Here is a 26,749-nt window from a genome sequence, read left to right on the forward strand (position 1 = left end):
ATGCAAAAACCTCCAAGGAACATTGAAGAGTTCTTAAAGTTTCAAAATTGGGTGAGTAGAACATCTAATTTATGTGCCAACACATCTTTTAAAATATCAGTTGTGGAAGGGCACCTGGGTGTCTCAGTCATTTAAGCGTCTGACTCTTGATTCCAGCTCAGGTCATGATCTAAGGGTAGTGAGATGCATCAAGCCCCTGCTTGAGACTCTCCCTCTGCCTATCTCTTTCTCTCTCTCTCCCCCCACTTCTCTATAAATAAATAAATAATCAGTTGTGAAGATGTGGAAAGCTTTGAAAAGACTTTAAGAAAAAAAAAAGAATAGAAATTCAAAAACTACATTTGAGTACCTATTACATGCGAACCACATGAATAATTAGAATATACCAGTGACTAAAAACAAGCAAAGATACCCCCTTGATGGAGCTGTCATTTTTTTACTTAGAAATGTGGCATATGATAAATGAGTAAAACAAAACAGAAACTAAAATATATTCTAAACTGCTTATGGCTTCCTGGAAAGCCTATCTTTTTAATTTCCCTCTAAAATATAAAAGCAAATGTATGGATCTGCTTAGTGGTATAGGGGTTAAGAACAAAGGCTCTGGTGTCAGACTGCCCATGCTCAGATCCCAGCTCTACTACTAGCTGGCAGTAGACCCGTACCTGGCACCTACATGTTAGCTGTTAGTTTCTCATGTCTTATAGTTTATCTTTTGTCACATCATCTAAAGCTGTCTCATTTTGGCCAATTCCTACCATTTTTATCTTTCTTTTGTAATTTTAATATTTTATACTGTCTTCTCCTATCTTTCTCCTCTTCTTCTTATAGTTCTGTGTACTTTTTTAAAAACTTCAGTCATTTCTCATTTATCAACTTGATCAAGTCCCACATTTGCTTCCTGCTTCTTTCCCCTTTACTCCATCACCATTCTGTTTCTATTTTTGTTTTTATAAAAATATTTTTTTAAAGATTTTATTTATTTGACAGAGAGAGATCGCAAGTAGGCAGAGAGAGAGAGAGAGAAGCAGGCTCCCTGCTGAGCAGAGAACCCGATGAGGAGCTTGACTCCAGGACAATTGTGGGGCTTGACCCCAGGACCCTGAGATCATGACCTAAACTGAAGGCAGCGGCTTAACCCACTGAGCCACCCAGGCACCCCAAAAATATTTTTATATTTCATTTTTATAACGCCTCTTGTTCCACTAGTGTTGTGTTACTATCAATTCTCTTACTTATCCTAGCCATTCATTCATTTAATGATTTTTATTCACTACCTACCAGGCCCCAGGTATTGTTCTGGACACTGGAGATACAATAGTGAACAAATCAGAGGGGAAATCCTTGCCATCATGGAATTTGCATCACTTTTCTTCTGCACTATTTTTCTTTGTTGTCATACTTTTTTTTCCTTTCAGTTCTTTAGGTACTGAAGAATTGAATTCTTTCTTTACTTACACATCACATTTGATCTTCCCTGTTATTTATTTCATATTCTGTGTCTTGTTCCTGTTTTCATGTGACTTTTATCTAGGAGTGCTTTCATTAATCTTCTCTCAGTGCATCGGTATCAATTTTCATTAACAAAAACTACTACATTTGTTATCTAGACCTAAAGAGTACTCAGATTCCTACTGTGATTTTTTTCACAGGATCAAAGGTACTTAATGATAGAATAATTACTTCAATCCCATTCTCTTTATTTAGGGAACAGCCTGTTTGTTGTCTGTTTATTCGTCTATCCATCCATCCATCCATTTCAATCCCTCCTATATTAAAATTTAAGATAAGGGAAGAAGAACTAAAAGTCATTTCTTCTAACCCTAGTCATTCCTTGTATTTCTTACCCTCTTTTGGATACCTCAGCACTGTTTCTTAGGGCTTAGGACATGGGTAAAAACCTAACCATATATTCAGTAAACTAAATTTGTTTTCAAACTTCAGGGTCTCGCTGTGGCTACTCGGCTCCTTCTCTGGTTGTGTACCAGTAGGCAATATTTTGTGCTTCTGCTACTGCCAAAGTTTAATTGCGGTAGTTAAAGTAAGCATAACAAGTACATAGCCAGTTCTTGCTTCACTGACCTTTTAAATAAGATAAATGTTTTCCTGAAATTATCACTGAAGAATATAGTGCTATAATGGAGAGTTTAACTCTTCAGGGAACAGAGATTTCCTATCCAATTCTTTTGTCTCTTTGGAATTGGAATACGTTTTTGTTTTTTTTTTTTAAATTTATTTGTTTGACAGACAGAGATCACAAGTAGGTGGAAAGGCAGGCCGAGAGAGAGGAGGAAGCAGGCTCCCTGCTGAGCAAAGAGCCTGATGTGGGGCTTGATCCCAGGACCCTGGGATCATGACCCAAGCTGAAGGCAGAGGCTTTAACCAACTGAGCCACCCAGGTGCCCCGGAATACATTTGTTTTTAAATGAATATAATTACTGTGGTCGCTGGATGTTTAAACCCTAGCAGTGCTGATTTTGTCTCTGGCATAATGAGTTCACTTTTGCCTGGCAGTTGATCTGCTTATTGGCTACTCCTGTTTAGCTTCCCTAGGTCTGGCTACAAAAATTATTTTCAGATGATATTCTAATTCAAGGAGCAACAGACTGAAGGCAAAATAGAAAGGAATAATAAAGGAACGTAATTAGAGAAATGATCAGGTGTGAGCTACTACAAGATCATCATTGGGTATCCATTTAATCATGCAGCCACAAAGAAACCAATAAAAGAATCAGGGCTAATTTACACATCATCTTTATCACATTAATGGCTTTGGGATACCAGTCAATCCCCTGATTACCTTGGGAAGGTACAGAATACAGGATCTAATTAGGCTTATAGGATTTCAGGATACTTTATTCATCTCATAATATACTTCAATACTTTAGAAATAAGGATTGTGGATTGTGGTATCTTGAGCCTGGTATAAGGGATATATTTTCATAAATGTTTGTATGTATTGTAAAATCTTGTCAAATGCCACTTCCATTTCAGCCTCTTTCCTCTTCCCAATATCGCTAACAATAGTAATGCATGACTCATAAGGACTGTGTTTCCGAATGCAGCTGTCATTATGACTTGACAATATTTGTCTCCAGGGATTGTACCCTGTGATCATATCTTATTCTTCTGAAGTCTTTGTACTTTTTGGCACATAAAACCAAATTTTAATGCAGGAAAACTTCTCCAGGTAGCTGTATCTTGTTTAAGGTACACATTTGTAGGATTTGGGAGATGGCACTTATGTATCAAAGTGAATTCTTTTATCAATAAAGGAAAGAACAAGAACCATATGATACTCTCAATAGATGCTGAAAAAGCATTTGACAAAGTACAGCATCCCTTCCTGATCAAAACTCTTCAAAGTGTAGGGATAGAGGGCGCATACCTCAATATCATCAAAGCCATCTATGAAAAACCCACCGCAAATATCATTCTCAATGGAGAAAAACTGAAAGCTTTTCCACTAAGGTCAGGAACATGGCAGAGATGTCCATTATCACCACTGCTATTCAACATAGTACTAGAAGTCCTAGCCTCAGCAATCAGACAACAAAAGGAAATTAAAGGCATCCAAATCAGTAAAGAAGAAGTCAAATTATCACTCTTCGCAGATGATATGATACTATATGTGGAAAACCCAAAAGACTCCACTCCAAAACTGCTAGAACTTGTACAGGAATTCAGTAAAGTGTCAGGATATAAAATTAATGCACAGAAATCAGTTGCATTTCTCTACACCAACAACAAGACAGACGAAAGAGAAATTAAGGAGTCAATCCCATTTACAATTGCACCCCAGACCATAAGATACCTAGGAATAAACCTAACCAAAGAGGCACAGAATCTATACTCAGAAAACTATAAAGTACTCATGAAAGAAATTGAGGAAGACACAAAGAAATGGAAAAATGTTCCATGCTCCTGGATTGGAAGAATAAATATTGTGAAAATGTCTATGCTACCTAAAGCAATCTACACATTTAATGCAATTCCTATCAAAGTACCATCCATCTTTTTCAAAGAAATGGAACGAATAATTTTAAAATTTATATGGAACCAGAAAAGACCTCGAATAGCCAAAGGGATATTGAAAAACAAAGCCAAAGTTGGTGGCATCACAATTCCGGACTTCAAGCTCTATTACAAAGCTGTCATCATCAAGACAGCATGGTACTGGCACAAAAACAGACACATAGATCAATGGAACAGAATAGAGAGCCCAGAAATAGACCCTCAACTCTATGGTCAACTAATCTTTGACAAAGCAGGAAAGAATGTCCAATGGAAAAAAGACAGCCTCTTTAATAAATGGTGTTGGGAAAATTGGACAGCCACGTGCAGAAAAATGAAATTGGACCATTTCCTTACACCACACACAAAAATAGACTCAAAATGGATGAAGGACCTCAATGTGAGAAAGGAATCCATCAAAATCCTTGAGGAGAACACAGGCAGCAACCTCTTCGACCTCAGCCGCAGCAACATCTTCCTAGGAACATCGCCAAAGGCAAGGGAAGCAAGGGCAAAAATGAACTATTGGGATTTCATCAAGATCAAAAGCTTTTGCACAGCAAAGGAAACAGTTAACAAAATCAAAAGACAACTGACAGAATGGGAGAAGATATTTGCAAACGACATATCAGATAAAGGACTAGTGTCCAAAATCTATAAAGAACTTAGCAAACTCAACACCCAAAGAACAAATAATCCAATCAAGAAATGGGCAGAGGACATGAACAGACGTTTCTGCAAAGAAGACATCCAGATGGCCAACAGACACATGAAAAAGTGCTCCATATCACTCGGCATCAGGGAAATACAAATCAAAACCACAATGAGATATCACCTCACACCAGTCAGAATGGCTAAAATGAACAAGTCAGGAAATGACAGATGCTGGCGAGGATGCGGAGAAAGGGGAACCCTCCTACACTGTTGGTGGGAATGCAAGCTGGTGCAACCACTCTGGAAAACAGCATGGAGGTTCCTCAAAATGTTGAAAATAGAACTGCCCTATGACCCAGCAATTGCACTACTGGGAATTTACCCTAAAGATACAAACGTAGTGATCCAAAGGGGCACGTGCACCCGAATGTTTATAGCAGCGATGTCCACAATAGCCAAACTATGGAAAGAACCTAGATGTCCATCAACAGATGAATGGATAAAGAAGATGTGGTATATATACACAATGGAATACTATGCAGCCATCAGAAGAAACGAAATATTGCCATTTGCGACAACATGGATGGAACTAGAGCGTATCATGCTTAGCGAAATAAGTCAAGCGGAGAAAGACAACTATCATATGATCTCCCTGATATGAGGAAGTGGTGATACAACATGGGGGCTTAAGTGGGTAGGAGAAGAATCCACTAAACAAGATGGGATAGGGAAGGAGACAAACCATAAATGACTCTTAATCTCACGAAACAAACTGTGGGTTGCTGGGGGGAGGGGGGTTGGGAGAAGGGGGGTAGGGTTATGGACATTGGGGAGGGTATGTGCTTTTGGGTAAATTGGAAGGGGAGGTGAACCATGAGAGACTATGGACTCTGAAAAACAATCTGAGGGGTTTGAAGTGGCGGGGGGGGGTGGGGTACCAGGTGGTGGGTATTATGGAGGGCACGGCTTGCATGGAGCACTGGGTGTGGTGAAAAAATAATGAATAATGTTTTTCTGAAAATAAATAAATTGGAAAAAAATACAAAAAAAACAACAACAACAACAAAAAAAACAAAGTGAATTCTTTTTTCTAAAATGACAGAAGGACCTAGGTATTCTGTGGGAAAGTTTTCCAGAATTAAAAGCTGGTTATTATTCAGGTACCTGTTATTATTAGAGAGCATAGTTCATAAATCAGACACATATGATGGAGACACACATGATGGGTTTAGGAAGCCATTAAATGGAGTAAAAGGCAGGTAGAATAAACCAAGGCATGTTTATAATTCCTGATCTGCAGACTTTAGATTTATTCCCATTTAGCTAAATTCCCAGAGCATCTCACCCAAATTCCATTGAAGAATTTTATTCTCCACAAATTTTCTACCATTACAGAAAAAGTTCTTTTACTCATAAACCTTTAATTATGTAGGCTAACTTTGTTTTGCTATTAGTTGATTATATTAAAAGATCATCCTATATTTAGATTTACAAATGGTTATGATTCCCCTTCCTTTCCTTTCATTTCCCTTTTTTCCCTTCCCTTCCTCTTTTTCCCTTCCTGAACAATTTAGTCCTAAAGCTATTTGGGGGCCCGAACAAGGCAGGTGTCCATATTTGCACTGGGGAGGAAGATAAGCTGCAATCACCCTAAGCAAGCTATCTGAACTATGAAAATAGTACTCATGTGATACCAAGGTGTCAGAGCTCAAAGGAATGAGATGGTAGCCACCTGAGGCTGGGGATGAAGTGTTTTTTCATGGAGGTGTGGAGGTACGCTGTGGCTTATATGGGAAGTCAGAACCCAAGTAGGGTAACAAAGGGGTCCCTACAGAATTGGCAGCCTAGGACTGGATGTCAGAGTCGAAGCAGGATGAAAAGGGCATCTACATATAAAAAAGAGACTCGAAAGAGGCAGCCTCTTTGGAGAACAGTGTGGAGATTCCTCAAGAAATTAAAAATAGAACTTCCCTATGACCCTGCAATTGCACTCCTGGGTATTTACCCCAAAGATACAGATGTCGTGAAAAGAAGGGCCATCTGTACCCCAATGTTTATAGCAGCAATGGCCACAGTCGCCAAACTATGGAAAGAACCAAGATGCCCTTCAACGGATGAATGGATAAGGAAGATTTGGTCCATATACACTATGGAGTATTATGCCTCCATCAGAAAGGATGAATACCCAGCTTTTGTAGCAGTATGGATGGGACTGGAAGAGATTATGCTGAGTGAAATAAGTCAAGCAGAGAGAGTCAATTATCATATGGTTTCAATTATTTGTGGAGCATAACAAATATCATGGGGGACAAGGGGTGTTAGAGAGGAGAAGGGAGTTGGGGTAAATTGGAAGGGGAGGTGAATCATGAGAGACTATGGACTCTGAAAAACAATCTGAGGGGATTGAAGTGGTGGGGGTGTGGGAGGTTGGGGTACCGGGTGGTGGGTATTATGGAGGGCACGGCTTGCATGGAGCACCTGGGTGTGGTGAAAAAATAATGAATACTGTTTTTCTGAAAATAAATAAATTGAAAAAATTAAAAAAGAAAAAAGAGGCTCGAAGTGAATGGGAGAGAGTGATTACCTGAAAAGATTGATCAAATAAGTATATACATTAAAGATCATGGCAACTAGATTTTCACTATTAGAGATGGTAATTGTAATATGGAAAAAGAGAAAACTAGGATGTATGGAATTGGAATTGGAATTTCAGGTTTCATTGTGAACTCCTGGTTTTAAATATGTGGAGGTCAAGAAAAGACTGGGGAATTTTTAGACTGAAGGAGACTCAAGACATATGAAGCCCAAATGTAATCATGCTATAAAGGGCATTACTGGTTTAGTTGATAAGAACTGACAGAGTCTGAGACTTAGATAGGGACAATGTATCAATGACAATTTCCTAATTCTGATGGTTATATTTTGATTATGTAGAATGGTTTTGGTTTTAGGAAATACATAATAATGTATTCAAAGATGATGGGACATCAGTCAAGTAAGCAAATTATTTTCAGACAAGTTTTTTTGTAAAATATCTGAAACTTCTGAAGTTTATGATTATTTTACAATTTTTAAATGCATTTAATGAAAAGTAATGCTGTGTTGTATAGTATGTTGGGCACCTGAAACTAATATAACATTATATGCCAATTATTCTTCAATAATATAAAGAATATAATGCTGTGGAATTAAATCTCAATTTTAGTTCATTGATTTAAAACTCTATTATTTAAATTCATTAAAAATGACTTAGGTTACATTCTCTCACATTTTTTGCAGGATTACTGGCCAAGGGAAATCCATTTTGGAAATAGTGATGAATGGTTACACACTGTGAAGAAAATAAAAGAAGATAGTTCATTTACTTCAATTTATACACATCTGTGGGGAACAGTCCCTCGAATACATGAGGCAGTCATGGCCATGGAGACAAGATTAGGGGAATGTTCAGTCCTTTTGAAAAGCCATGCCTCTAAAATATTTGAGTGGAAGAGCATAACTTTTGATACTAGTAAATCTTATTTTTTATGAGTAAAGTAATGGTCAGTTGTGTGTGTCTGTGTGCATTCTCATAAAGAATAGAAATCCTGAAGTATAAAATATCTGAGAACATAAACATTATTTTATTTTTAAAAACTTCTTCATTTCAACATAGTTCAATCAAGATTTTTAGCTGAATGTGAGCATATGGGTTTAACGAAAGTGTTGTTAGAAAACCCTAAAATAGTTGTGAACTTTGTTCAGCTGCAGCAGAGGTGGCCGAGTATCAAGGAAACAGGGTTGGATCAATTCTGTATTGGTAGTAGAGACGAGCAAGCCCGTAAGGGTCAGAACATAAGAAAAGAACCATGTAAAACCCAAAGTAAATTGAGCTGCATAAGCTAGGTTAGATTGTAGGAAGTGTTTAGAATTCAGTGGTAAAAAACTGCAGACTGAGGGAAAAGCATATCTTCCAGTAACGATCATATTCACTTCTTTTCAGCATTTATATAACATTTTTCTCACCTAGTTGTATTTATTAATACTTCCAGAATAGTTTTAGATACTAGTGGTGATTCTTGTATCATTCTTTATGCAATGAGCAAACTTCTCATAATACAAGCCTTAAAAATGATAATATTAGTTGTACTTACAAAGTATTTTCTATGTATTAAATACATTTAATTAATTATATTACTTAAATATGTAATATCTTTTTTGGACCTTGGTTTTTCAAATTCTGAGAATTTGTTTAGTATACTATTAAATTCACTACTGTTTTATTTTAAATTTTCTTACTGCATTTTAAGCTATGTACATATGTATAGAGAGAGAGGGAAGGAGACATAGAGTGAGTGAGCCCAGATGTGCACTTTCAAAAAATAATTTTGTATATGCTCTTTTTCCTCAATATGTAAATATCTGGAGTTTGGACTCAATTCTGGGTTACCTGCCTTCAAAGTTGTCCCTCAAAAACTTTCACCTAGACTTGACTCAAAGTACTGTACTTTATTGAATTTAAGGTGGCCATGAAGCAACCAAACATAAGTAGCTGAGCTTTGTGAAAAACAGGGGGTTGTTCTGTAGGAAGGGATTGAGGTAAAACTTTAGATTTAGGGGTAAGTACAAAAGACATTAGTTGGAGCATGGCATTTCTAAAGAGAGGAAACAGAAAATACGGTATTCATTCAACTAAGGGTATGTGTGTCTAGCATTATGCTGATCAAAATAGTCTCATGAATAGTTTTATATGTAATTTCTTTAAAGCATTTAATTTTTTTTTTACTTTAAAAGATATATATATGTCTGTACATATATGTCTCATTCTTTTAAAGGTTCTAAAGGAAATTTGGAAAGATACAAAACATTTCTAAGGAAGTACCATAGGAGAAAGAAGATAATGGTATGGTGTTTGTTTTCATCTTCCTTGAAAAATTATATTTTCACAGAAAATTGTTATAACTTCACAGATAAACACTGATAGAATTTTTTAAAATTTTCTTGTTAGTCTTTTATTGTCTACTTTTGTATCTATCTGTGTGCTTTTTAAAATAGCTAGACTCATCTTCTTTATATACTCCATATTAGAATGTTGGCATTTTCACATACCGTAAGTTACTTGAAGACTTTAATGTATACATTCAAACTCCAGTTATTTCATAATTATAATAACCTATACTTAGTAGTGCAGTTTCCTTATCAGTCCTCTTCCTTTAGAAAAAAATAATAATTCCTTTTGATTACCTTCAAAATTGCTTTGTCATTTTTTTAAAAAAGTCTCTTCGGGAGTTTGATTAGAATTATAATAGACTTTTATTTTGTTTTGTTTTATTTTTAATTATGTTATATTAGTCACCATACAGTACATAATTAGTTTTTGATACAGTGTTCCCTGATTCATTGTTTGCATATAACACCCAGTGCTCCATGAAATCCGTGCCCTCCTTAATACCCATCACCAGTCTCACCCATACCCTCAGCCCCCTTCCCTTCTAAAACCCTCAGTTTGTTTCCCAGAGTCCATAGTCTCTCATGATAGACTTTGAATTACTTTTAGAAAGTTAGTCCTTTTTGAAAATACATTCTAAAATTATATAATGTTAAAGCTATAAAGACTTTAAATGCCACCACTAGTTTCTTCATCTCATTATATATTATTTTTCAATTTTCGAAATTATCTTTTCCTGATTATGACTAAAGTAGTCATTTTAGAAAATTAGAAGAAATAGTTAAGCAGTAGAAAGGATAAATATCCTAATTCTATCATTTATAGATAAATCACACTTGTCACTTGCATTTTTATTTCCTTTTAGAAAATTCAAAGTATATTCTATATTTGTAATTCATTAAATCTAATATGAAATTTTCATTAATAAACATTCTTCTCCACCATCTTAAAAGTAAAGGTAGTTTTCATTCACTATTATTTACAAAGCTACTCTGAATATATTTAGAACTGAAGATTGTGCTTATCCATGATTATTTTCTTTCTTTTTTTTTAATAATTATTTTTTATTTTTTATAAATATATATTTTTATCCCCAGGGATACAGGTCTGTGAATCGCCAGGTTTACACACTTCACAGCACTCACCAAAGCACATACCCTCCCCAATGTCCATAACCCCACCCCCTTCTCCCAACCCCCCTCCCCCCAGCAACCCTCAGTTTGTTTTGTGAGATTAAGAGTCATTTATGGTTTGTCTCCCTCCCAATCCCATCTTGTCTCATTTATTCTTCTCCTACCCACTTAAGCCCCCATGTTGCATCACCACTTCCTCATATCAGGGAGATCATATGATAGTTGTCTTTCTCCGCTTGACTTATTTCGCTGAGCATAATACACTCTAGTTCCATCCATGTTGTCGCAAATGGCAAGATTTCGTTTCTTCTGATGGCTGCATAGTATTCCATTGTGTATATATACCACATCTTCTTTATCCATTCATCTGTTGATGGACATCTAGGTTCTTTCCATAGTTTGGCTATTGTGGACATCGCTGCTATAAACATTCGGGTGCACGTGCCCCTTTGGATCACTACGTTTGTATCTTTAGGGTAAATTCCCAGTAGTGCAATTGCTGGGTCATAGGGCAGTTCTATTTTCAACATTTTGAGGAACCTCCATGCTGTTTTCCAGAGTGGTTGCACCAGCTTGCATTCCCACCAACAGTGTAGGAGGGTTCCCCTTTCTCCGCATCCTCGCCAGCATCTGTCATTTCCTGACTTGTTCATTTTAGCCATTCTGACTGGTGTGAGGTGATATCTCATTGTGGTTTTGATTTGTATTTCCCTGATGCCGAGTGATATGGAGCACTTTTTCATGTGTCTGTTGGCCATCTGGATGTCTTCTTTGCAGAAACGTCTGTTCATGTCCTCTGCCCATTTCTTGATTGGATTATTTGTTCTTTGGGTGTTGAGTTTGCTAAGTTCTTTATAGATTTTGGACACTAGTCCTTTATCTGATATGTCGTTTGCAAATATCTTCTCCCATTCTGTCAGTTGTCTTTTGATTTTGTTAACTGTTTCCTTTGCTGTGCAAAAGCTTTTGATCTTGATGAAATCCCAATAGTTCATTTTTGCCCTTGCTTCCCTTGCCTTTGGCGATGTTCCTAGGAAGATGTTGCTGCGGCTGAGGTCGAAGAGGTTGCTGCCTGTGTTCTCCTCAAGGATTTTGATGGATTCCTTTCTCACATTGAGGTCCTTCATCCATTTTGAGTCTATTTTTGTGTGTGGTGTAAGGAAATGGTCCAATTTCATTTTTCTGCACGTGACTGTCCAATTTTCCCAGCACCATTTATTGAAGAGGCTGTCTTTTTTCCATTGGACATTCTTTCCTGCTTTGTCGAAGATTAGTTGACCATAGAGTTGAGGGTCTATTTCTGGGCTCTCTATTCTGTTCCATTGATCTATGTGTCTGTTTTTGTGCCAGTACCATGCTGTCTTGATGATGACAGCTTTGTAATAGAGCTTGAAGTCCGGAATTGTGATGCCACCAACTTTGGCTTTGTTTTTCAATATTCCTGTGGCTATTCGAGGTCTTTTCTGGTTCCATATAAATTTTAGGATTATTTGTTCCATTTCTTTGAAAAAGATGGATGGTACTTTGATAGGAATTGCATTAAATGTGTAGATTGCTTTAGGTAGCATAGACATTTTCAAAATATTTATTCTTCCAATCCAGGAGCATGGAACATTTTTCCATTTCTTTGTGTCTTCCTCAATTTCTTTCATGAGTACTTTATAGTTTTCTGAGTATAGATTCTGTGCCTCTTTGGTTAGGTTTATTCCTAGGTATCTTATGGTCTGGGGTGCAATTGTAAATGGGATTGACTCCTTAATTTCTCTTTCTTCTGTCTTGTTGTTGGTGTAGAGAAATGCAACTGATTTCTGTGCATTGATTTTATATCCTGACACTTTACTGAATTCCTGTACAAGTTCTAGCAGTTTTGGAGTGGAGTCTTTTGGGTTTTCCACATATAGTATCATATCATCTGCGAAGAGTGATAGTTTGACTTCTTCTTTGCCGATTTGGATGCCTTTAATTTCCTTTTGTTGTCTGATTGCTGAGGCTAGGACTTCTAGTACTATGTTGAATAGCAGTGGTAATAATGGACATCCTTGCCGCGTTCCTGACCTTAGTGGAAAAGCTTTCAGTTTTTCTCCATTGAGAATGATATTTGCGGTGGGTTTTTCATAGATGGCTTTGATGATATTGAGGTATGTGCCCTCTATCCCTACACTTTGAAGAGTTTTGATCAGGAAGGGATGCTGTACTTTGTCAAATGCTTTTTCAGCATCTATTGAGAGTATCATATGGTTCTTGTTCTTTCTTTTATTGATGTGTTGTATCACATTGACTGATTTGCGGATGTTGAACCAACCTTGCAGCCCTGGAATAAATCCCACTTCGTCGTGGTGAATAATCCTTTTAATGTACTGTTGAATCCTATTGGCTAGTATTTTGGTGAGAATTTTCGCATCTGTGTTCATCCAGGATATTGGTCTATAGCTCTCTTTTTTGATGGGATCCTTGTCTGGTTTGGGGATCAAGGTGATGTTGGCCTCATAAAATGAGTTTGGAAGTATTCCTTCCATTTCTATTTTTTGGAACAGTTTCAGGAGAATAGGAATTAGTTCTTCTTTAAATGTTTGGTAGAATTCCCCCGGGAAGTCGTCTGGCCCTGGGCTTTTGTTTGTTTGGAGATTTTTAATGACTGTTTCAATCTCTTTACTGGTTATGGGTCTGTTCAGGCATTCTATTTCTTCCTGGTTCAATTGTGGTAGTTTATATGTTTCTAGGAATGCATCCATTTCTTCCAGATTGTCAAATTTGTTGGCGTAGAGTTGTTCATAGTATGTTCTTATAATTGTTTGTATTTCTTTGGTGTTAGTTGTAATCTCTCCTCTTTCATTCATGATTTTATTTATTTGGGTCCTTTCTCTTTTCTTTTTGATAAGTCTGGCCAGGGGTTTATCAATTTTATTAATTCTTTCGAAGAACCAGCTCCTAGTTTCGTTGATTTGTTCTATTGTTTTTTTGGTTTCTATTTCATTGATTTCTGCTCTGATCTTTATGATTTCTCTTTTCCTGCTGGCCTTAGGGTTTCTTTCTTGTTCTTTTTCCAGCTCCTTTACGTGTAGGGTTAGGTTGTGTACCTGAGACCTTTCTTGTTTCTTGAGAAAGGCTTGTACCGCTATATATTTTCCTCTCAGGACTGCCTTTGTTGCGTCCCACAGATTTTGCACCGTTGTGTTTTCATTATCATTTGTTTCCATGATTTTTTTCAAAATTCTTCTTTAATTTCCCGGTTGACCCATTCATTCTTTAGAAGGATGCTGTTTAGTCTCCATGTATTTGGGTTCTTTCCAAACTTCCTCTTGTGGTTGAGTTCTAGCTTCAGAGCATTGTGGTCTGAAAAATATGCAGGGAATGATCCCAATCTTTTGATACCGGTTGAGTCCTGATTTAGGACCGAGGATATGATCTATTCTGGAGAATGTTCCATGTGCACTAGAGAAGAATGTATATTCTGTTGCTTTGGGATGAAATGTTCTGAATATATCTGTGATGTCCATCTGGTCCAGTGTGTCGTTTAAGGCCCTTATTTCCTTGCTGATCTTTTGCTTGGATGATCTGTCCATTTCAGTGAGGGGAGTGTTAAAATCCCCTACTATTATTGTATTATTGTTGATGTGTTTCTTTGATTTTGTTATTAATTGGTTTATATAGTTGGCTGCTCCCACGTTGGGGGCATAGATATTTAAAATTGTTAGATCTTCTTGTTGAATAGACCCTTTGAGTATGATATAGTGTCCTTCCTCATCTCTTATTATAGTCTTTGGCTTAAAATCTAATTGATCTGATATAAGGATTGCCACTCCTGCTTTCTTCTGATGTCCATTAGCATGGTAAATTCTTTTCCATCCCCTCACTTTAAATCTGGAGGTGTCCTCGGGCTTAAAATGAGTTTCTTGGAGGCAACATATAGATGGGTTTTGTTTTTTTATCCATTCTGATACCCTGTGTCTTTTGATTGGGGCATTTAGTCCATTAACGTTCAGGGTAACTATTGAGAGATATGAATTTAGTGCCATTGTATTGCCTGTAAGGTGACTGTTACTGTATATTGTTTCTGTTCCTTTCTGATCTACCACTTGTAGGCTCTCTCTTTGCTTAAAGGACCCCTTTCAACATTTCCTGTAGAGCTGGTTTGGTGTTTGCACATTCTTTCAGTTTTTGTTTGTCCTGGAAGCTTTTAATCTCTCCTTCTATTTTCAATGATAGCCTAGCTGGATATAGTATTCTTGGCTTCATGTTTTTCTCATTTAGTGCTCTGAAAATATCATGCCAGCTCTTTCTGGCCTGCCAGGTCTCTGTGGATAAGTCAGCTGCCAATCTAATATTTTTACCATTGTATGTTACAGACTTCTTTTCCCGGGCTGCTTTCAGGATTTTCTCTTTGTCACTAAGGCTTGTAAATTTTACTATTAGGTGACGTGGTGTGGGCCTATTCTTATTGATTTTGAGGGGCGTTCTCTGAACCTCCTGAATTTTGATGCTCGTTCCCTTTGCCATATTGGGGAAATTCTCCCCAATAATTCTCTCCAGTATACCTTCTGCTCCCCTCTCTCTTTCTTCTTCTTCTGGAATTCCAATTATTCTAATGTTGTTTCGTCTTATGGTGTCACTTATCTCTCGAATTCTCCCCTCATGGTCCAGTAGCTGTTTGTCCCTCTTTTGCTCAACTTCTTTATTCTCTGTCATTTGGTCTTCTATATCGCTAATTCTTTCTTCTGCCTCATTTATCCTAGCAGCGAGAGCCTCCATTTTTGATTGAACTTCATTAATAGCTTTTTTGATTTCAACTTGGTTAGATTTTAGTTCTTTTATTTCTCCAGAAAGGGCTTTTATATCTCTGGAGAGGGTTTCTCTAATATCTTCCATGCCTTTTTCAAGCCCGGCTAGAACCTTGAGAATTGTCATTCTGAATTCTAGATCTGACATATTGCCAATGTCTGTCTTGATTAGGTCCCTAGCCTTCGGTACTGCCTCTTGTTCTTTTTTTTGTGGTGAATTTTTCCACCTTGTCATTTTGTCCAGATAAGAGTATATGAAGGAGCAAGTAAAATACTAAAAGAGTGGTAACAACCCCAGGAAAATATACTTTAACCAAATCAGAAGAGATCCCAAATAGTGAGGGGAGAGAAAGGGGATAAAAAGAGGTTAAAAAAAAGAAGGGGAAAAAAAAAAAGAAAAGAAAAAAAAAGGAATTAAAAAAAAGAAAACGAAGAAAGAAAAGTATGAAAAAGAAAAAACATATATATTAGATAAACTAGTTAAAAAAAGTTGAAAATGAAAAGGGTAAAAGTTAAAAAAAATTTATTAAAAATAAAAAAAAATTTTAAAAATTTAGCAAAAGTAGAGAAAAAAATGAAAAAGAAAAAAAATTACTCTAACTGCAAGACTAAAAAATCACAGGGAGAAAGCCATGAGTTCCGTGCTTTGCTTTCTCCTCCTCTGGAATTCTGCTGCTCTCCTTGGTATTGAAACCGCACTCCTTGTTAGGTGAACTTGGTCTTAGCTGGATTTCTTGTTGATCTTCTGGGGGAGGGGCCTGGTGTAGTGATCTCAAGTGTCTTTGCCCCAGGCAGAATTGCACCGCCCTTAACCAGGGGCCGGGCTGAGTAATCCGCTGGGGTTTGATTTCAGGAGCTTTTGTTCCCTGAGCGCTTTCCGTAGAGTTCCGGAGGACGGGAATACAAATGGCGGCCTCCTGGTCCCCGGCCGGGAGGAGCCGAGAGCCCGGGGCCCCACTCCTCAGTGCGCCCTCAGAGAACAGCACCCAGTAATTCCCGTCTGCCTGACCTCCGGCCACGCTCCGAGCTCACAAAGCCTGCGACCGGTTCAAGGTAACCCCAAGCTGCGAGCTCGCTGTCGGCTCTGTCTCTGTAGCCGGCTTTCTTGCTCCAATACCCGCAAGCTCTGCGACACTCAGACACCCCCGATCCTTCTGTGACCCTGCGGGACCTGAGGCCACGCCGACCCCACGTGGGCTTCGCCCCGGTTTAGCCTCTGGAGCGATGTCCCTCAGCGGAACAGACTTTTAAAAGTCCCGATTTTGTGCTCCATTGCTCCGCCGCTTGCCGGGAGCCAGGGTCTATCTTCCCGTCGCTTTGGATTCACTTCTCCGCCAGTCCTACCTTTCAGAAAGTGGTTGCTTTTCGGTTTCTAGAATTGCTGTTCTTCTCTTCGATCTGCCGATGGATTTGCAGGTGTTTGCAATCTTTAGATAAGCTCTCTAGCTGATCTCCTGCTAGCCGAAGTAGTCTCAGCCTGCTACTTCTCCGCCATCTTGACTCCTCTCCCCATGATTATTTTCTTAAGATAAATTTCCAGAAGTGGAACCACATAGGAAAAGAAATGTGAAAATCTAAGTGTTTCGATACATATTGCCAAATTGTTCTCTAGAAAGGCAGTACCAATTTATATTTGTAACAATAGGGTTTGTGATTGATCTCTTATCCATTTCCTTGTCAACATTTAATACTATATTTTTTAATGTTTGCACAGTTGATAAGCATAAATCTTATCAATTATATATGTTTTACTAATGAAGTTGGTATTTCAGGTTTTTCTTAGTCTTTGTGGTTTTTTACTGTGAATTGCCTATTAATGAAATTTGGCCATTTTTTTGGCTATTGGTTTTTTTTGTCCTTAAGAGCTCTTTAGGTGTTAAAAATATTAACCCTTTCAGTAATATGTACTTCTTTGTCGCCTTTAAGAAGAGTTTTTGTTATATAGAATTTTGCATTTTTATGGATCTATAATTTTCTATTGAAGTTTTCTGCCTTTAGTGCCATATTTGAGAAGAGTTTCTTTGTCACAAGATCCTACATATATTCACTTGTGTTCTGTTCTATTATTATTACAGATATTTGTGTGCGTGTATTTGATTATCTAGTGTTTATTTTTGTGTAAGAGAGTAAAACAGAGATTTTCTTTTAGGTCATCAGTAAATTTGTGATTTTCTTCATATAAGTTCTAAACATTCCCTGTTAAATTTATTCTTAGGAATCTTAAATTTTTGTTACTGATATCAGTAAAATTGTTTTTCCATTATTTTATTAAATGGCTTATTGTTAGCATAAAGGAAATTATTTTTGGTATATGCATATTATTCAGGAATGTTAGTGATTTCTCATCTTGTCTTTGATTTGGAAAGAATGCTAGTACTTTGCTATGAAGCATCATTTTAAATGTTTAAATACCCGTCTTTTTTTGGATTAATGAAATTTATTTCTATTCCTAGTTTATTAAAGCTTTGTGGATGTGATGTAGATTAGATATAAATCAGTTCGAGATTAAATACAGGTATCATTGTGCTCAAACACTTGAAAAAGAACTTCATGGTTTGAAATGGAGAGGAAAATAATCCACTGTGATGATAGCAGAAGCTACTTTGAACCTTTAATCTTTGTGGCAGATGACATTAATAACTTTTCCAGAGTTGAGACATTCTTATATTCTTAGGTCATACTTTTTTATTGCATTACTGAATTTGATTTGTTATTGTTTTGTGTGGATAGTTACATCTGTGTTTGATAAGATATGATTTTCTTTTGATTTTGGTATCTAAATTATACTAACCCCAGAAAATGAATTACTTAGTTTTATTTCTTTTTCTAGTCTGCAGACTACAGAGCATGGTAGTTGTATAGGGATATCATTTGTTATCCATATATGTGTATTGATATCATTTGTTCTTTGGATGTTTGGCAAAAGTCAACTATGAACTTCTGTTGATTTAATTATTATTTATATTTTGCAGAGGGGAATAGGTAGGTTGGTAGAAAAGCTATGTGGAAATTAGCAGATTTCATAAATGTCAACTTGGGTGGATTGTCAAACCATAATATTAAGTTTTAAAAAAGGCAAATTACCAAATAATATGTACAGTTGATACCATTTCTTTACATTTTAAAAACACATAAGAAGTGTTTATATTCTCTAAATATATGTACACACATATATATAAATATGTTAATGGGATGGGAAGGATGCAAATGAAACTAATAATAGTGAATCTTTCAGGGAAGGGGGAACACATGAATAGAACTATAGAGATTATGGTAAAAAGGAAATCTGAACTTTATACTTTGTTGAACAAATTTCAAATTTTATTTTATAACATAGTTGTAAGCAAATACTAAAATGTCAACAGTAGTCCATTCTGGGTTGTGGGAACATGAAAACACTGGTAATTTCTTTTTTTTTTTCTTTAATATTCAAAAGAATTTCAAAAATTTTGACTTCTGGATTTTATCAGACAATTTTTGAGGATTTATTGCAATGACCTTTAGATGAATTATACTAACAAAAATTTTAATTATTTTTATTGCTAAATGTGTTTTATTGATTTTTTAAATTTGGACTTTAACACGTATTATTTGTATTTTTGTAATATCTTTTCTAGGTTGTATGATCAAGAACTAGTTTTGTGTTACGATTATTGTGCTCCTTGAAAACTTTCAGGGTTTCCTTGCTTCCTGCAAAATAAAGCCAGGACTTTGAGATTAGCACTAACATCTTTCTAAATATGACCCCATTCTCATTGATTAATGATATCTGTAACTCCCAAGTACACAACCTTCTTTCTTATTAAATGAAAACTGATTTTATTTTGCCTAAGTAATCTGCTTTTATTCCTTTGTGTACTTTTTTTTAATGACAATAATATCATTTTCTCTTTCTGTTAGTAATCTGTTATCATTCTTCAAATTTGTTTCCTCTGTCATTTCCTCTATAGTATGTGTATTATATAATGTGTGTGTGTATGTATGTATGATTTGCCTGTGAGCTTAGTTATTTCTGGAAGAAATGGAGATGTGGAAATTAATAAACAATTTATCAACATGTCAAGTGATCAATAATGTATACAGAAGGCTGCTTATTCTCTGTGTAAAGTAGTATGGTGGACATAGAGATGCACAGCCCAGATTCCCCATCAAGGAAGAATCTGTTGTCCTAGCTGCTAAGAGTGCTGTTAGTGGTGCACCCTTCAGCTATCAGTCCCTTCAGGGTTGCTTTACCTACAAAGAACTTCCTCTTCCAAAGACATTCTCTTTCAGGAACAACCTACATCCAATGACTGATCAAGCTGGGGGCAGAAAGACCTTTCAACTGAATGGCTCTTTCAACTAAATGCAGGACAACTGTGACAGGCCCTTTCAGCTCTAGAGCCCTTTTTAGAGTCCATGGAAGCTGTTAGACATGTATCATAGCTGATTTTTCCAACTTCCCAATTATGCCTCTTCCATTGCCTTCTGTAGATGTTGAGCCCAAAGGCACTCCCATAGACATTCTGAGTACTAAACTCCACCTCAGAGTCTATTTCCCAGTGAACCAAAAGTGCAATAAGTAGTTTTATATTTCTTATTATAGCCCTTATCTATCTGTGTTTTGTTTGTGTATGTATCTGATTTCTCTCCTGAGCTATGACTAGCCTGAGCATAAGAACCATCTTTGATTTCCTACCATCTAGCAGAGTGACAGCATTCTAGGCTTCAGTAGGAGATAAACACACACACACACACACACACACACACACACGTACACACATACACATGCACACACACACAATTAACAAATTTACAAAATAAAAAATTTAATTTAGAATTTTAAAGATTCTATATTAAATGTTTTCCAGCTTTCAGAGGAAATGGAGACAAAGAAGACTGTAGAGGTATTTAAAATTTCTATTCTATAAGATTATGTATCAGAAGTATTATATAGAAATAAAGAATGTCTATAATAATATAGATATAGCTATAAATATAGATGGGGCTCTAAGAGAGAGAGGTGGAAACAAGCATAGAAGCTTTTTCCTTCTGCCTTCCCCTCCCTTATGGGTAGTCTAGCTAAAATTCTGATCATTCAAGTTGTGAAAGTTGGTTCTGAAATATGATTTTATTTTGCTTTTGAATTTGGCATATGAATATGCCAGGGCTCTTAATTTGAGAGAATCAGAAAATAGGAAGATTTTTTAAGGTACAATGAAAAGTTTTCACTTATTTTAATAAATGGAAGTAAAATAATTATGTTAATTAGTTATGGTTGAATATTTATCTCTCTTCTGTAGTCCTCTGGGACTATTATACTGGAAAGGGTAAAATAATGACTTTTGTGTGCTATTTCCTTCTTTCTAGGGTTTCACCTTCTCAGGATTCAAAACAAATGAGCTTACTCAGCTACCCAGACATTTGGATGCTGAACAAATTTATCTTTTTATTTTAAAAGCCCATAACTTTGATGTATGTAAACATTATTTTTATTGTATGATACATTTTGAGAATATGATATAATGAATCAGACTTTTATTTAAAGCTATGACAAATTAGGTGATAAGCATGGTTGAATTTTGAGGGCATTAAGTCTGTAAGGAAAAGGCCAGTGATGCTTACTACCTTGATCACCAGAAAAGAACGTATTAGATTCTGTGTTACCACTTCAGGGGTCTGAGGGTCCTAGCATTGTCTTGGCATGTGACTGTAACAAGTGTTTTCCCCTCCCTCTGCCTGCTTTATCAGCTCAAGAGATTTTAGTCTGCTTATTTTGACCCCAGAATAACTTATAAGAGCCCTTCTCCACAATGCCACCTTTTGAGCCTCCAAGTATCTTGGGAATTTTTGAGTAGTATCCCTATAAGATAGCTAATTGAAGTATTGCAGGCATAGGACAGTTACTAGATCATTGCCCATTGCTTGCCAAGCATAGAATGAAAGTTGGGTGGTACCTGATTTTGATTTCCCACTTAAATATTAGGTGCTCACCTAACAAGGTTTCTGTTTCCTACAGGCTTCAACAATGTTCCTTGTACCCCAGGAAGATTCCTTCCAGATAGTTCTCTGGGGTGGATTTGGACTTGGAATTTCCTAAAGCCCTCCTAGAGGGGGACCAAGTCCATCCTTCACCTCCCCATCCTTTATCTCTCCATCCCTCCCCATCCCTCACCTCCAACTTTCCTGTGCCTCTTCATTTCTCAACACAAAATCCCTGTTTTCACTCCCACTGTAGTTCATCGGAAGAAGTATAATCAACCACTTAACCATCTTTTTTTTTTCACTCTCTTCAAGATGCAATGTTCCAAGAAATAGACTGTGATTGACTTGATTTGGGTCTTCTATATACCCCTCAGGCAACTACAGAGTACCTCAACTGACAACTATATCTAGAATGATTTAATAGTGATACTCTTTTATTTTTCATACTAATGCAAATGTTTTTCGATTCTCTTTTATATTTTGTGGGATTTGGGTGAGAGTAAAGGCTTAGTCTTCCCCCTTTATATGATCACCTGATCCCATTTTTACAGAGAAAAACTATAGATGCTAATTGTAGTTATGCCTGGATCATGAGCCTGTTTGTTTCTCTGACTATATTTTCCACAGTTTCCTTAGAAAAAAGGCTTTATTGTTACAAAAAGAAATTGCTAAATTGTTGTTGTTAAAATAAAAAAATAAAAAAAATAAAATTTATAAATCTTCATATTCTAACATTCCATGTTCTAAGATGGTATTGTATTTTAAATATGGATGCCTGTCCATCTAACACAAATCAGATAAACAAGGCAGAGATGTACAGCTATAAGTATTATTAATATGGTTAGTTTAGGGATACTGGCATTATTGAAAGAAATAGGAAAGTGAGGAGTGGAAGTAGATATGGGAAGGGGACGGGTGGAGTATGACAAGCTTCTGGGCATATCCACATATAGACACCAGTGTTTTATTTGTTAATACTCCTACATGATTTCAAAAAAATTTAAATTGGTTTACTATAGCATGTAGAATGCAATGACATTAAAAAAATAGATAATGAAGTTAGACCAAAGAGATTATAAAGTGAGTATAGGAAAATAAAAATATCAAGAAATGTTATTTCATAGAAATGCTTATAGTAACAGACTAAGAGATCAAACTTATGGATCTGAAACTTGGAACGAGAAGAGTATGGGTTTACTATTACATGATTGAAGGTATGGGAATCCATGGAATTGATGAATTCACCTAAACCCATCTAAACACATTCCTGGATATTCATTAATTAAGTTCCTTCATGAGAGAAAGTGTACATTATCCTCTGTACCATCCAGAACAGAACTGTGGCTACAGGTTGATTTTCAGTAAAAATTTTATTAAATTAAAATGAGTTAAAAATGAGCTATATTGTGACTCAGAGGAGAAAGCTAAGCCACAAGCATACTGATATATATGAGTAGAAACTGATAGAAAATTAGAAGTAATTTTGTCCAACCTAGACTCAGTGTTAGAACCAAGTTAGATAATCTAGGTTTTAAGGTGTATTTACAGTTACTTGAATCAAAAAAGTATCACAAAGTGGGTAGGGGAGAGGAGAGAATCATTTAACTTTTTAAACTGGGTTTGGGTTTTGTTTTGTTTTTTAAGCCAATTTCCACTTTTTTGGTTTTGGCTAAATATTGATGTATTTTAAAGAATTTGAAATTTTACTGAAAAAGGAAGTTAGTGATACTAAACATAACCAAAATTAGAATAGAAGCAATTGTGCGGTTAGTGTACAGTTAAAATACTCTTTGCTTGAAATTTGCAAATAATTTAAGCAAAATTATTGTTCCTCCCCCCCGAATTTCAATTTTCTACTTTTTTCTTTATGTACTTCACATATGTTCTTTGTAATGAAAAAATACTAAATCTAAGCTGTTAAGTACTAAGTACTAAATTGAAGCTGTTACCTTATGTACTCCATACTATAATTAGTGGTCATTGGAAGAGAAGTGCCCCCACAGAATACATAATGACTAATCTTTTTGGTATAAAAATCAGGATATAAAATCAATGCACAGAAACCAGTTGCCTTTCTATACACCAACAACCAGACAGAAGAAAGAGAAATTAAGGAGTTCATCCTACTTACTGTTCCACCCATAACTGTAAGATACCTAAGACTAAATCCAACCAAAGAGGCAAAGAATCTGTACTCATAAAGCTATAGAGTACTCATGAAAGAAATTGAGGAAGACACAAAGAAAACATGGAAAAATGTTCCATTCTCATGGAGTGGAAGAAAATACTGTGAAAATATCTATGCTACCTAGGGCAATCTGCACGTTTAATGTGATCCTTATCAAAATACCATCAACTTTTTTCAAAGAAATGGAACAAATAATCCTAAAATTTATATGGAACCAGGAAAGACCCTGAATAGCCAGAGGAATGTTGAAAAAGAAAACCAAAGTTGGCAGGATCACAATTCCAGACTTTAAGCTCTATTACAAAGCTGTAATCATCAAGACAGCATGGTACTGGCACAAAAACAGACACATAGATCAATGGAACAGAATAGAGAGCCAAGAAATGGACCCTCAGCTCTATGTCAACTAATCCTTGACAAAGCAGGAAAGACTGTCCAGTGGGAAAAAGACAGTCTCTTCAACAAATGGTGTTGGGAAAATTAAACAGCCACTTGCAGAAAAATGACGCTGGACCATTTCCTTACACCACGCACAAAAATAGACTCCAAATGGCTGAAAGACCTCAATGTGAGAAAGGAATCTATCAAAATCCTTGAGGACAACACAGGCAGCAACCTCTTCTACCTCAGCCACAGCAACTTCTTCCTAGAAACATCACCAAAGGCAAGGGAAGCAAGAGTAAAATGAGCTATTAGGACTTCATCAGATCAAAGCTTTTGCACCGCAAAGGAAACAGTCAACAAAACCAAAATACGACTGACAGAATGGGAGAAGATATTTGCAAATGACATATCAGATAAAGGGCTAGTATCCAAAATCTATAAAGAACTTACCAAACTCAACACCCAAAGAACAAGGAATCCAATCAAGAAATGGGCAGAAGACATGAACAGACATTTCTGCAAAGAAGACATCCAAATGGCCAACAGACACATGAAAAAGTGCTCAACATCACTCAGCACCAGGAAAATACAAATCAAAACCACAATGAGATACCACCTCACACCAGTCAGAATGGCTAAAATTAACCAGTCAGGAGACGCACGTGTTGGTGAGGATGGGGATAAAGGAGAACCCTCACACACTGTTGGTGGGAATCAAGCTGGTGCAGCCACTCTAGAAAACAGTATGGAGGTTCTTAAAAAAGTTGAAAATAGAGCCATCATACAACCCCACAATTGCACTACTGGTTATTTACCCTAAAGATACAAATATAGTGATCCGAAGGGGCACGTGTACCCAAATGTTTACAGCAGTAATGTCCACAATAGCAAAACTATGGAGAGAGTTTAGATGTTCATCAACAGATGAATGGATAAAGAAGATGAGGTATACATATACAATGGAATACTATGCAACCATCAAAATATCCAAAATCTTGCCATTTGCAATGACACGGATGGAACTGAGAGTATTATGCTAAGTGAAGTAAATCAATCAGGGAAAGACAATTATCATATGATTTCACTGATAGGAGGAATTTGAGAAACAGAGGATCATAGGGAAAGGGAGGGAAAAATGAAACAAGATGAAACCAGAGAGGGAGACAAACCCTAAGAGACTCCATAATTTCAGGAAGCAAACTGAGGGTTGTTAGAGGGGAAGGTTGGGGGGAAGGAGAGATGGGGTGGTTGGGTGATGGATATTGGGGAGGGTGTGTGTGATGGTGAGTGCTGTGAATCATGTTAGACTGATGGTTTACAGACCTGTACCCCTGAAACAAATAATACATTATATGTTAATTCAAAGGTCCAATTCATAACTACTTATCTGAAGAGATGAAATATCTTATTAGCAGATGATTTTGACTATTGGAATTCACTCTAAATAATTTAGACTTGGCTGCCTCACAATTTATATAATAAAATATCTTTAAAAGAAAAAAAGTCTGCATGATGTCCTTCCTATAGACATAGGAATTCTTACCTATGGATTTCATTAAAGTAAGTCTTGAACTCTATTGACTCTGGTATTTAAAAACTTGTAGTAAATAAGTAAGATAAAAATGGTCTATTGAATGTGCCTATTCAAACTAAGATTTATAGTCATGGGAAATAGTTTTAACATTATGTGACAATTTTTATTAATTTCCTTAAGAGTATACTCTATTTGAATGGGGTCTAAACTTATGACAGAGCTTGTTGGGATAGAATTCCAAGATACCTGTCTTTAGAATAAAAGAGAAATTGTAGCATGTACCTTGGAGTTTGCTGTTCTTTGTCTAGCCTACACTATCATTTCAATGGCTATTGGGCAAGTATAATTGTTGAATATATGAAGTGTGGTTAATGTGACTGAGATGAATTTTTTATTTTCTCTCTTAATTTATATATAAATTTAAAAACTAATACTTGATTCAGTTATTGTAAACTTTCAGTTTTGGTTGGAGCAAAATCACAACTCTGTATTTATGAAGTCTGAAAACCTATCTAGTATTTACGATGAAAATTTATTATTCAAACTGAGATGTGCTGTAAGTATAAAATATATACAGGATGTGAAAGACCTATTACTACAAAGGAATGTAAAATATTTCATTAAGAATTTAATGCCCGGGGCACCTGGACGACTTGGGCAGTTAAGCATCTGCCTTCAGTTCAGGTCATGATCCCAGGGTCCTGGGATCAAGCCCCATGTCTGGCTCTGCATTCAGCGGGGACTCTGCTTGAGAATTCTCTCTCTCTCTCCCTCTGCCCTTCCCTCACTCATGTGTTCTCTCTCTCTCAAATGAATAAATAAAATCTAAAAAAAAAAAAAGAAAAAATTTAATGCCCATATGTTGAAATGATAACATTTTAAATATATTTGATTGATTAAATATGTCATTAAAATTAATTTCACCTTTTATTTTTCATAAAGTGGCTACTAGAAAATTTAATTTAATTTTACATATATGGCACAATTAAATTTCTTTTGAAAAATGCTAGTCTATAACCACTGAATACATATTCTTTATAAAGTCTATTTGCATTAACATGTTTTATAATGGATTTTATTTTATTTTTTTTAAAGAGTTTATTTATTTGACAGAGAGAGATCACAAGTAGGCAGAGGCAGGCAGAGAGAGGGGAAGGGAAGCAGGCTCCCTGC

The 26,749-nt window shown here is 36.2% G+C and overlaps 1 protein-coding gene across 1 annotated transcript in view; it reads left to right on the forward strand.

Annotated features, from left to right (window-relative positions):
* The window catches only part of LOC122893730 (protein FAM227B-like), a 40,800-nt gene continuing 14,051 nt past the window's right edge, over positions 1-26,749 (forward strand). Inside the window, exons 1-5 of the mRNA XM_044230959.1 lie at positions 1-51; positions 7,948-8,179; positions 9,483-9,550; positions 20,357-20,392; positions 20,856-20,960. Coding sequence (XP_044086894.1) covers positions 1-51; positions 7,948-8,179; positions 9,483-9,550; positions 20,357-20,392; positions 20,856-20,960 — 492 coding nt within the window. The remainder of the gene's footprint in view (positions 52-7,947; positions 8,180-9,482; positions 9,551-20,356; positions 20,393-20,855; positions 20,961-26,749) is intronic.

This window comes from Neovison vison, chromosome 13 (assembly GCF_020171115.1).
Source record: "Neovison vison isolate M4711 chromosome 13, ASM_NN_V1, whole genome shotgun sequence".
Taxonomy (NCBI): domain Eukaryota; kingdom Metazoa; phylum Chordata; class Mammalia; order Carnivora; family Mustelidae; genus Neogale; species Neogale vison.